The 12,811-nt window shown below is 42.7% G+C and overlaps 1 protein-coding gene across 1 annotated transcript in view; it reads left to right on the top strand.

Moving 5' to 3' along the window:
• kdrl (kinase insert domain receptor like) overlaps positions 1 to 12,811 on the top strand; it is a 43,909-nt gene that overhangs the window by 25,619 nt on the left and 5,479 nt on the right. Inside the window, exons 19-28 of the mRNA XM_076739385.1 lie at positions 938 to 1,051; positions 1,233 to 1,321; positions 1,464 to 1,617; positions 2,352 to 2,449; positions 3,026 to 3,148; positions 3,486 to 3,597; positions 7,031 to 7,130; positions 9,286 to 9,391; positions 11,047 to 11,171; positions 12,319 to 12,397. Of these exons, the coding sequence (XP_076595500.1) occupies positions 938 to 1,051; positions 1,233 to 1,321; positions 1,464 to 1,617; positions 2,352 to 2,449; positions 3,026 to 3,148; positions 3,486 to 3,597; positions 7,031 to 7,130; positions 9,286 to 9,391; positions 11,047 to 11,171; positions 12,319 to 12,397 (1,100 nt within the window). The remainder of the gene's footprint in view (positions 1 to 937; positions 1,052 to 1,232; positions 1,322 to 1,463; positions 1,618 to 2,351; positions 2,450 to 3,025; positions 3,149 to 3,485; positions 3,598 to 7,030; positions 7,131 to 9,285; positions 9,392 to 11,046; positions 11,172 to 12,318; positions 12,398 to 12,811) is intronic.

Below are 12,811 nucleotides of genomic sequence, written 5' to 3'. Positions count from 1 at the left end.
TGTGTTCTGCTTGTGGCAGCTGGTTGACCTCACCTGCGCGCTGTTATTGGCTGGGGGCCACACACCAGCTGCCCAAAGGTTGCAGCCCAGAAACATCTGAACCACAGATGAGAAGAAAATAAGGCAATACTGACAGAAGGCAGGATCTCTGCTGCTAAATACACCTCCACACACTTCTAGTGGGTCATAAGTGATGATTGATTACTATGTACGTACGTCCGTTGTTTGTTTGTAAAAATCATGTACAATGATCAGACAAATACAACCACCGCAAAACATACCGTTAAGGCAGACATCAAACAGTGGAGTGCACACGACATCAAGACAATGAAATGCAAATGACTCACCTATCATATCACAAGGATTTGTTCAACAGAGCTATACAGGAAGGAATTAAGGGTGTCTGGGCACGGGGAGTCCTCAGAGGCAGCCCCCTCTATCTCTGTTGTGATGGTAACAACTGGTATTCACAATAGAGAGGATGTGAGACATCACTGAAGATTTTAACCCTTTCCTCATCACTCAGGAGTCACAAAGCAGTATTATGCTGTAATGTTGTTGACCTGCAGCTTACTGGACATATTAATGATTTGATTTGGTTTGCTCTTGTTCTTTGCTCTTGTTCTTGGCTGATCATGTTAGTGTCACTCAAATCTCTGTGTTTGCCAGTTTATTGTCGTAATTATGTGTCGCTGCTGTTCTTGACCAGGTCTGCCTTGGAAAAGTGATCCGTGATCTCAATGGGACAAATCTGTTTGAATAAAGGCTTAAAAGAAAAAAAAACTCTAAACAGAGAGAAATGTCAGGCGGAAAATCCCAGAAAGTTAGAATATTGAAATGAGTGAGACACTCCAAAATGTATATCCTTTCAGTCAGGATATTTAATGATATGTGAACCAATGCTCAACGTGTTCTGCCTGTGTTTGCATTGTTACAGGAGGCGCAACGTCAAATGAGCGGAAAGCCCTGATGTCAGAGTTGAAGATCCTGATCCACATTGGCCATCACCTGAATGTGGTCAACCTGCTGGGAGCCTGCACAAAACCTGGAGGTGAGCTTTAATACTGAAGGACTGCAATCCCACTGTTCTGATATTTGGCTACAGAAAAAAATGTAATTAAACTGTTGGATTGTCGGGTTAACTTCAAAGTTCAGTCTGTCTTTCTGGCCTTTCTTTGTTGTGAACTATCACATGCCACTGGAATAAGCATAAGAAATATTCCTCTTAACAGGCCCTCTGATGATGATAGTGGAGTTCTGCAAATATGGCAACTTGTCCAACTATTTAAGAAGCAAGAGAGATGACTTTATCGTCTACAAGGTGAGTCACGAGCTGCATGATTTAGAGCAGTGTAAGCAGGGAGTGACTGTTTTGACAGCTATCTGCTGTTGGAAAGCCCCATGCATGACAGCAGCACTGTTCAAACTCATCTCATTTAACTTGATATATGTGTGCTGTTCAGAGCCAGGACGGTAAGATGGTGTCGTCCGGATCGGGCTGCGAGCTGAGCGAGCTGATGAAGCGCCGCCTGGAGAGCGTGGCCAGCACCGGAAGCTCAGCCAGCTCTGGCTTCATCGAAGATAAGAGCTACTGCGACTCAGAGGAAGAGGAAGAAGGTAAAGGCCAAGCACGTCTTGCTTCCCTTCAACCCCTCCTCCCTCTGTTTGTCCCTCCTGCTGCCTCCCTCCTCTCACCTCTGCTCCTCCCCTCCTGCCCAGGATCGAAAGCTCCCCTCAAATTGTTTTCTTGCCTGAGTCTGATGGGACGTTTCCTCCTCCTGCTCAGCAGTACAATCACTGCAGCAGGAGCCACTGTCACCCCACTGAGTCTGGGGAGGCGTCTGTTTATTTCCTGTCCTGACCTGAGTATTGCTCCGCTCTCTGGCTCCGGCACGGCACGTCGGCCATGTTGTTCCTGATGTGTTATTTCTTGTTTGATTAGCTGTTTACTCAGGTGGACCAGTGGAAGGACGCCTTGTGAGTTCCCCTCTTAGACCCCCAACCGGCACACTGGGCCCATTATCACACGTTTCACCTGACGTCTGAAAAATAGGAGGAATTGTGATTTGCTTTTATCTCTGTTCTGTAAAGGATGTTTTAAAGACGGACTGCGTAGGAAGACGGATTCTTAATAGGACGTGTTTCGGTCCAAGACTTTTTGCATTTGCAGTTTCCCCACAAGAATCATCACTATTTCATTGATTTATGTGACAGGCGAAGAGAGCTGCTGATTACAGTGACTGCATTAAAAAAAAAAAACTAGATGAGGAGGATTATTTTCCTAAATTTGAAGGCCACATATATCCAGATTGAAATATCAGTCTCACTTATGATGTTCTGCTGTTTCACAGAATCTGAGGATTTATATAAGAGAGTCCTGACTTTGGAAGATTTAATTTGCTACAGTTTCCAAGTTGCAAAAGGCATGGAGTTCTTGGCTTCACGCAAGGTACATTATTTATTTATTTATTTATTGTAATTTATGTTGGAATTGTTCTGTTTTTTATTTAAAGACCATGTTATTTTTTAAATGCAGAGTGCTCGCAAGAGCAGTCAAATCTTCTCAACTTCTGCACTGTAAATTAATAAATGTACAGCAAATGACAACTTTAGCTTCTCCTAAATTTCAGTGTGAACCATTTTGCTTCTACTATAACAAACTTTACTCAGCCATTAATGTGTTTGTTTTATGATCTTGCCCCAGTTACTTCAGTGTTTTTAAATCTGTTAAGAACTCATTCATTTTTCAAGTCATTCATGGTTTTGGGGAGGCCGGATGGGACTGATTAGAGAATGAAGCTATTGTTGTAAATAACCCGTAACAGACCATTTCGTAGCCTGGATATGGAACACATCATCTCCTATTGTAATATCACTGATGACTTGACCATGTGTTGCTCTGCCAGCAGCCATTCTTTATGGCACGTAGACTACCATCGTGAGGTCAATTACATGCGGAAAACTTGAAGTTACATTGTAAATGTGGCATTAAATAAGATTTTGTTTCTTACCTTTTTTTCATCAGTGCATCCATCGTGATTTGGCTGCACGAAACATCCTGCTTTCTGAGAATAACGTTGTGAAGATCTGTGATTTTGGACTCGCCAGAGACATCTACAAAGACCCAGATTATGTGCGGAAAGGAGATGTAAGTGAATTGAAGTCTAGAATTGTTTTCCAGTTGTCTGATATTTACCGTTAATATGAAACATGCCATACAGTAAGTTACTGCTGACTTGGCAGAAAAAAGGAGAATTGAATAAATTCGGTGGTTCTTGGGAATGTCAGAAACAATCATTGAGATCAGTGTATTTGTCTGAATACTAGATAAAGCAAATGTGTTTAGGAGACTAAATTAGGCTAAATCTGCAGCACCTGTTCTCACAGTTTAAACTGCCTGGCTCTCCACAGGTGTGTGATTAGTGAGATGCCCACACAGGTGAGATAAGGGACTAAACAACTTTTCTATCTCAATACCTGCACAGGCCAGACTGCCGCTCAAGTGGATGGCACCTGAGGCCATTTTTGACAAGATCTACACGACTCAGAGTGACGTTTGGTCCTTTGGTGTTCTCATGTGGGAGATCTTCTCTCTGGGTAAGTGTCATGGCTCAGCATCGACTGCTTCTACCTTTAAGGTCCATACTGTTCGAGATGCATTTCCACACAGAGTGCCCAAAACTGCTTTTCAAGGAACTGAAAGGTTCCTCCAGCGCCAGGGAAACAAAGAAAGAATTTATCAAGAAATCACACATCCACACTTATGCAGACATTAAACAGAATTGCAGAAGCAACCAAATATATAAGATAAAAAACTAACAGAGCTCCAGTGGGCCCAGATCATCTGCATCCAACCTGTACGTGCATCAGTGAAAAATGCAGAATTATTAACTTATTAATAATTGTTAAACAGCAACAACATTTCAAACACAACATCAATTACAAAGACAAATATTAGGCACAAGTTGAAACAAGGATATAGACAAAAGACAGTATACTGTGATGGATTGGACAAATACAAAAAGGTAATAATACCCCTTCTGTAGCAGTGTTCACAGTGGTGATTTAAGTTAAAAGCTGTTTCAGAGGTGCAACCACACTGGTAGATGCAAAGTTCAGTTTGTTGAATTCTCTGTGTCTCTTTGCACAGAGTCAGATATTCTGTTGGAAAAAACTACGTCTGCTTCCGGTGAAGGAGGAGAACTGCCTGAACAGAGAGTAGCCTCCATCAGACCCACTTAAAATGCAGAATTCTGAAAAATTTAAAGCGAAAACACAGACTTTTGGAAAAAATATAAATTTGATTCTCATTTACTGGTAGTTTGTGTTTATTCATAATATCCCCTCATATGCATAAAGGCTGGCATCTTGAACACGAGCTTCTCTTATCAGAGACGTCCAGTCAGAGCTTAGTGGACCCGCTCGGTGCCTCTCAGCTATACGGCCTCACCAGATGCACAGGGTAATAACTGTCTTCTTCCACTGTGTAATTGTGCCTTTGGGACAAAGGGCCTGGGCCTGCATTGTCAGCCTGAGAGAACTGTTTTCATGCCACTCGTGCAAAAAAACGTTAGTGAAGTCAGACTGTGATTTTTAGCACAGGCGTGGGACCTTAAAACGAGAGAACAGCTCCTTTTTAAGGTACCCGTTTCTCCCCAGCTGGCAACTCAAACTCACTGTAACCAAGCGGTGTAAAAGTGTGCCCCCGCTGTGAAACCACTGTAGCCTTTAAGACGGCATTGTGTGTCGGTCCATGGCTGCCTGTGCACCGTGGCACAGAGCTCACCACACGTTTCTATAGACTCAACGTGAAATATCGTATGTTTAAATGTCACCATGGGAAGCGGGGAAACATAAGAGTTAGAGTAAAAAAAGCGGAGGACCAAAGGTGGATGTGTTGCTATTCGGTGCTTTTTGACTGTGCTGCTGTTGAATCACTGCCATACTGTGTCATCAGCTGAAGGAAAACTGTGTCAAATTGCATATTCTTTTAAATGTAAAGCACACTGACGTCATTATGACGCTTTCCCTTTTGTCACTCCTCCTTTTTCTTGTACTCTGTCTCCCTCTTCTTCACTCTTGACACTTTCTCACCACATTTTCTGTTAAAGAAACACTTACACATCTGGGTGGTGTTAGCGGGGCCTCAGAAAAATAAATCAGGAAACAAGGATTACAAAATGACCAAAAAAAATGGCAAAGACCTGAGCTTTGCAACATGATCATGTTTGGAGGTCAAAAGTTTCAGAGTAGCCAAAGTGTCTTTTTCAGGTCGCTCTGTGAACCAAAAGCATGTCAGTTCCGTTTTGTGGGTTTAAATATCCAAAGCTTGTTAGTTCGCTTTTGATCCAGGCCTGCAGCCGTACTGGATGTGCATCACTATCAGTAAAAATGTTAAAAATTGTACATTTAAGTACATGTATTATAATTTTTAAAAAGAAAGTTGTTTACTGACAACAGTTTCACAAAGTGTTCCTCAGCTTATTTTTTTTACCCCTAATTTCCACCCAGCTCGTTATGGCCCCGCGGTGTACCTATGCTCTGCACCGTGAAGGATATGCACCAAGTCTAATTTTGATGGTTGACGGGGTCAAGCTGCACAGAGCAAATCAAGCCAGACAGGAAGTTAGACACATAAACGGTGTAGAGAATACGGTAACTTTTAAAGATAAAATGCCCTGTGCAGACTCCTGATCATACATCGACAATAAACACAACTGAAACCATGGTAGGTACACAAACATCAAGGGAAAATGACCAAATAATCCGAGCAAGTCATCAAAGTTCAGCAGGCAAAATGCTCCACTTCTGAAACGCTACTGGTGGGGATTTGGAGAGGCGTGGGGCACGGAGCAAAGCGATGTCACCGATATGCACCCGGGGAAAATCTCACTGAGATTTCCACAAGCTGAATCTGTGGTTTCGGTAGAAATCTGGGTAGCCACAAAGATGGTATTTTTAATGGTGAGCGTCGATTCAAGCAAACAAAATTAATGTTAAATGACTCAGGAAATTGTGTTGATAATATAGAACTGGATTTATTTTCCAAAACTAACATAATTGAATATTGGATAGAAGGCAGTTGAGTGTATGACTGTTTTCACAGGGGGGCCGAGCGTGAACTAGACTTTGGCTCTAAATTCGGATTTTACTACCAACATTGTGGTTCAAGAGCAAATAAAATTAGTGCTGGTTTTGTTTTGTGAGTGATACATTTGACAGATTCATGGCACAGCAATCCAAATATAACAGCGTTACACATTTACTGTGTGTCATGAGTGGACCATAGTTACATCATCCAGCCAGATCTAATCAAAAATCCATAAACATGTATGTATACAGCAGTCGTTACACAATCTACAAGAGCTCGTAAACAGATCTCCAAGATGTTTTTATGTAGAATACTAGAGTTGGAAAGCCGCATGCTCTCAGCAGTAAAGGGAGTTTAATGTTCCCAGCATGGAATCAAGAATGTAACAGAGACTGGGCAGGTGTTGTCTTTGTAACTGCACATTGTGCATAATAATCCTTTAAAACCTTAACCTGACAGTCACTCAGTCTGTTGATCATATTGATATCATCTGCATGTTGTAAAGAATGTGAGCTTTTGTTTCTTCAGAGGTGTTTTTCTGCACTCTGCAGACACTTTTCCGTGAAATACTGTACGTGTCAGTAGTTTGAAATGTACATTAGCGAGAAGCAGCTTTGTGATTAATGGCGCCCTGAGGATTTACTGGAGCCTTTAAAATACCTCGACAGTTTATTCAAGTATTAACACTGTATGGAAAACTGTGGTAATTATGTCACTGAGCACAGACTGCTAACTTCTCTTTCTCTAAAATATTCTTACATTTCGCTTTTTGTTCAATGTGCAAATCATCTAACCTCACATCATAACGTGAATGGCAACATATATCGTACCTGCTTGATTCCCGTCAGGTGAAGACACGTGCAGAGCCATATGGATGGACTGTGTATGGCCTTTTTTTATGCACAACAAATAACTTTACAAATAACTTTCCTCTCCCAGGTGCCTCCCCGTACCCTGGCGTCCAAATTGACGAAGAGTTCTGCTGCAGGCTGAAAGAGGGGACCAGGATGAGAGCACCAGAGTACTCCTCTTCTGAAATGTGAGAATTCCTCTTAGCTATTCTTTAGTAAACAAATTAAAGCGCCTCCATGCCGTCCACCTCAAGAGGGCTGTGAACTGGACTGTGCTGCAGCACTGACTTGACTTTATTTGCCGATTTAAAAGGCTTCCATATCGATGTACACCTAAGAGGAGGCATTGTGTCTTTCTCCCTCTTTGTGGTTGCACCGGCAGGTCAGCGGTAAGAGGTCATGATAAGAATCATGGGTAATCCTGCACTGAATGTTGCAGGAGGAAACATTAGCTGCTGATTACCTCTGCAGCAGCAAGCTTGAAGCTCTGAAGCGTTTTACAGCTGACAGTGGCGCAGATGTAACGGAGCACCACAATTAGATGCAATGTCTGGAGTTCAAGTTGCCCCAGTGACAAAAGCCAGAGACTGGAGATTTTTTTGAGCAGGGCATGGTGGATGGTGATGGACATGAATATCTGTGGGAGAACAGAGAGACCTCTTCTTTGGTATCAGTGCTGTCAGTCAGTGATGCAGCTTTACAAACTTGTTTCAGTAATAGAAACACTCTTCAGTCCAACGCGCAGCCACTTCAGACACAGCAATCACAGGCTGCAACCGAGTCTCACTCTAACATATGTGCATATGTTGTGTCTGGTTTTGATTTAGAATGACTCATATAGTCCACAAATCGTATTTGTTTTGAAAGCATAATGCTACACTTCGGCTTAATAATGATGTGATATCAAAAGTTCGAGAGTTTCGGAGCAGCTTGTGCCAAGTAAAGCTAACTGAATGAATTCATCTGCTTTGCAAAGGAGACAGTGATTGGAAATGATACACAAAATCTAATCCAGACTTTAGTTTTCAGTCAGAAAAAAGGATCTGTAGATGCAGACCTGCTGGTGCCAAGAATCTCTTGTACTTTCCATCTCAGTTCAGCCAGTCCATTGACGAATAGAACTGCCAGTTTTTATATTTTACATGCTTATGGAAGTGAGGCCTGCCACTAATTTAAAACTAAGATAAACCCTGCTGATATCAGTTTAAATGGGATGCACAGTAATGCACTCAGAGTCAGTGAGGTGAATTCCGCTGATCCCCTGCAGAGGTCTGCAGTTGATCAAATGTGTCTGCAAGCCCAGGTTTGGAAACCTTGACCCTCACCTCCAAACTCATAATATATAAATGATGGAAAGCACATGAGGTTGCAGACGGTGTTGAGCAATTAATTTGTGCCCCTGCTGCACTGATTCATCGGGAATGTTGTCTGTTAATAAGATCCTCGCTCTGATGCATTGCGGAGGAATTTAGCGGATGCTGCTCTGAGAGTGGGCGGCCAATAAATAGGATGCTCACTTCCCATTCTACCACACTTGCCCAACCGGACAAAGTAGCTCCAGTCTACAGAATCCCCCCTTCCCCCTCAGAAACACCACACTCCCTCAAGACCCCAAACATGCAGGGGCAGGCTATTTATTCTCATTGCGACCAGGCAGGAAATGTGGTTTAAATTGTGAAGTCATACAATGTGTCCACCCCCCCAAAAAAAACACACACACACAGATATGCATAAAGCCTGCGATCATGCTGTCCACATCCTGTCACCGTTAGGAGGGCTACCACCTGGACAAGTATACTCTGCGCTCATTAATGTGGGAATCACATCTGCTTGGCTTCTTTCAGCCGGGCCTGGCAGCACTGAGAGGAGCAGAGGGGTCTAGATGCCCAGCACACAAACACACAAACTTGAGATTGACCAAATATGATGCCAAAGGAGAGTCGTCATAGTTCTATCTACATAAAACTCACACAAAGGGCCCTGAGTCTTCCCACATGGACAGAGACGCTGATAGCTTGTCAGAGACCTGAGCGAAGCTGTGTGCTCTCACTGGTCTTCACACCCAAGATCGCGAGAGAATCAGATACAGCCGCACAGGCTCAGGATCACCTGGAGATAGAAAACAGGGCATCCACGAATATTCTAGATGACAGACGATTTAGAGGCGAACCAGATGTGGTCGCTCCGTGCAAAGAAGTTTGTGTGTTAAAGATAAAAAGGCAAAGGACATTAACCTTGAGGTTAGCTAATGTGCTGAATCATAGTTTACAATAATACACCAACCATAGCATTAGGAGTGTCCATCCAGTATGCTGTGTTCAGTGGTGTAATCTCTGCTCTTAGATACCAGACCATGTTGGACTGCTGGCAGGGGGAGCCACTGGAGCGACCGACCTTCACTGAGCTGGTGGAAAGGCTGGGAGACCTGCTTCAGGCCAGTGTGCAACAGGTATGCTAGACAAGAGAGACTGTTTGAACACAACATATGCTAGAATTCAAGCTTCAAGTCCAGTCAGTGGCATAGCTTTGCTTCAAAAGTAGCAGTAATGGACAGCTTATGATCAGCAGCTGTGGAGCTCCGGTGTATATTTTAACTAAATACTAATGCACCAAAGAGATTTGTGGAATTGTTTTCTCGGTAACTGACGAACGCTGGAGCTAAATTTATGTTTCAAGTTTCACTCTCCGCATACTTCACCAATCCTGACCATATCGTGGCTTCACAACACACTTTAACAGTATTAGTCACTAGGTCTAGTGCAGAATGAGTCACAAACACTGCAAATGTTCAGGAAGCAGCATTTCTGATCAGAGTCCTGCAGCCTAAAGAAGATTCAGAGCGGTGTCTCGCCCGGGGGGCTGCTCAGAGTAACTGAGAGGGGAAGTAACACTCAACACAAACACTTGGCTCCCTTTGAAACGGCACCACCGGTCTCGTAAGAGGAACCACACTTCAAAACACATGGAAAAGCAATGTAATTTTTACTGTGATGCAACATTACATTGTCTGGCATGAACACTATGAAATATCACAACCTGTTGGAAGTCTGTAGATTTTATGAGGCTGTCAGAAAGTTGAACATCTGTTTTGGTCTAATCGGACCAACGAATATACAACAGAGGAAAAACTGTATTTGAATATTATGCAAACATACTTCACTATAAGGAAAAACTAGCATTTATCCACCTGACAAAGTCATGACAGGGATTTTTATCTGTTACAGATCTTCAGGACTAACTTAGACTTGACCCATGACCTGGGTTGGGCTGCGTCTGTATTATATAGAGTCTAATCGGGTCAGGTAGGGTCTTGGGTCTGTGTGTTAATATCTCATATCAGAGTGGATCCAGGTGGATTCCCTCTGTGCTCTAATCACATCGCACCTCATAATAATCAAAGAAGAAGAATGTTGTTTTTCTGAAGTGTAAGAAAAATTGGGTTTGGTTAGGTTTCGCATGAGCCTGTTTCAGATCAGGTGGACCCTAGAAGACCTCAAGGCCTAGACCGGATCCCATATAGTGTAACTTAATGAGCCACTGAACTTGAAACAATGGTGAAAGAATAACAAAATGTTTTTGAAAACGGTGGATGGAAATTGGGGCACTTGGTGTAGCAATAACTATGGCTGATAACAGGAAACAGAGCCGTGTTACTGCAGACACAAAGACAAGGAATTATGTTTCACTACACAGGCTGCACAGGACTTGTCCAGTGAAGTAATCAGAGATAAAGACAAGGCCACACATCTCAGCACATGAAAACTACAGCATGTTACAAATGAGTCTGTGAAAGTTATCTTCATGAGAAACAGTTCAGAGCGGACAGAAAGAACATTGGAGGGGTTTGACTCTTATTAATAAAGCTATTGTTACAGTGCAGGAAGGCTGGTCACGGTCTCTGCTGCCTCCATCAACTTCATGAACATTGTATTGGATTTATTAGGTATAAACTTAGTTTCTTTGGCTGCCCGCCACAACCTGTGGATGTGTGTGTTGGCATAGCGTGCACACGGCATAGACTTACTTCACTCGCTCTATATGATTTGCCTCATGGAAGTATACGGCTGTACTCTTAGATGTCCTGCCTCTGTTTGGTTGCTATAGGAGGGGAAGCACTACATACCCATCAACACAGCCCTGCTGGCTAAGGTGGGAGACCCGTCCACCGCAGTGCCTTTGGAGGAGACGCCCACTCGACCCGTCTCCCACCGCGACTCAGGGAGCACCTGGTGAGAACATGGATCATTGTACACTTGAAACTCTAGTACACTTAGGCATATGTTGGTGTTATATCTATTTTTACCTAGCTTCTGACGGAAAATGTTAGACTTTGGCAATCCTCTGACTTTTCGTCTTCGCCACTATGAGTTTGGCATTTGTGGTGTTGAGTGAAATGACTATTGAACCTGGCCACGAAATTTGGCACATATATTCGTATATATATATATATTCAACTGCAACAACTATGGTGCTCCCTTAACTTTTCTTCTAGCACCATCATCAGGTCAAAACTTTAGCTTGTCTCATACTTTTGTTTATGACCAAATATCTGCTAACCTAACTGCTAAATATCAGCATGTTAGCATTGCTATTGTAAGCTTGTATCCACGCTGATGCCGAAGCATCGCTGTGCAAGCCCCACAGAGCTGCTAGCTTTGCTGTGGTTTTTTAACCTTGTGGCTTTAAATCTGTTACACTCCCCTTTGATGAAGACATTCAAAGAAATAAATCATCTTATCTTAAAGATATGTAAACCTATCCTCAGACCGTTGAAGGCAAGCGGCATTGAGTCTGTTTTGCAAAGGAAATGCCGACATTTTTTTCACACTTTGCACTGAATGATATCCAAAACAATTAGTGTTCCTGCAGCGCGCAGACTAAACCAGGAGAACATGTAGGTCTGACCCGGGCACAATGGGAGACCTCATAGGCTCATGATAAGAAATATACACACGGCAGCTTGCGGGACAGAGAGCTTTCAGTATTGTGGCTCCTGTGAGGAATTTCACCGAAAACCATAAAGCCAGCTTCAAGATTTATGTCCACTTAAAATAATATTTGTTGAGCTCTGGGTTTTCACAGGTCCTCCAAGTGTGTTTATTGAGGAGGTGTTGAAAAGCTTTAATGACAGTTAACCCTTAAGCTAAATTAAGCAGTCCTTTTAGCCTCTGAGTGTTGAAACGCAAAGTAAACAAGGTGTGCTTTCAAAGTACAATGTCACAGATGCCACACATTGTTGATTTAAGTGATTAAGTTCCTGCGGTTTTGTTGCTGAACTTTGCCTCTCGGCTCCAGTGTAATCAAAGGATTCTCTAAACAGACGGAGAACTTTTTAGGGTATTTTGGAGACTTACCCTGAAAATAATTTCTTGCCAGGAACATCAAGATCCGTCCTGCTAGTGTGAAAACCTTCGACGAGGTTACCATGGAGAACGGGGAAAATGAACACCACGGGGTGAGTTAATGATGCTGGAACTAAACCAGAAACAAACACACAATCTGTATCCAAAGCCAGGCAATTAGGTAGACGGCAGGCATTTGACAGCTAGCTAGAAATTGCACTCTGGAGCATAAATTTAATATTTATAGTGGCCCCATTGAACAATATAGGAGATTGTAACATATATTTCATTTAAGGTAAATGTCAAAATGATGTGAACTTGGTTTTCATTCTGCCTATTAAACAGCATGTTAGAATTTATTTCTTCTGTCATGTCATGGGGAGTCCCACAAGGCTCTATACTGGGCCCGATTTTGTTCAGTTTCTATCTGCTGCTGTCATATTCATTACTTTCAGCACTTTAAGCATTTTAGTCATGGAAATCTTAACAGTTCTGTGCAGCCTCAAACATTTTGCAACTGAATACGA

This window comes from Chaetodon auriga, chromosome 9, assembly GCF_051107435.1.
Source record: "Chaetodon auriga isolate fChaAug3 chromosome 9, fChaAug3.hap1, whole genome shotgun sequence".
Classification (NCBI taxonomy): domain Eukaryota; kingdom Metazoa; phylum Chordata; class Actinopteri; order Chaetodontiformes; family Chaetodontidae; genus Chaetodon; species Chaetodon auriga.
Note: the sequence above shows the minus strand (reverse complement) of the source record. Positions and strands in the feature narration are given on the sequence as shown.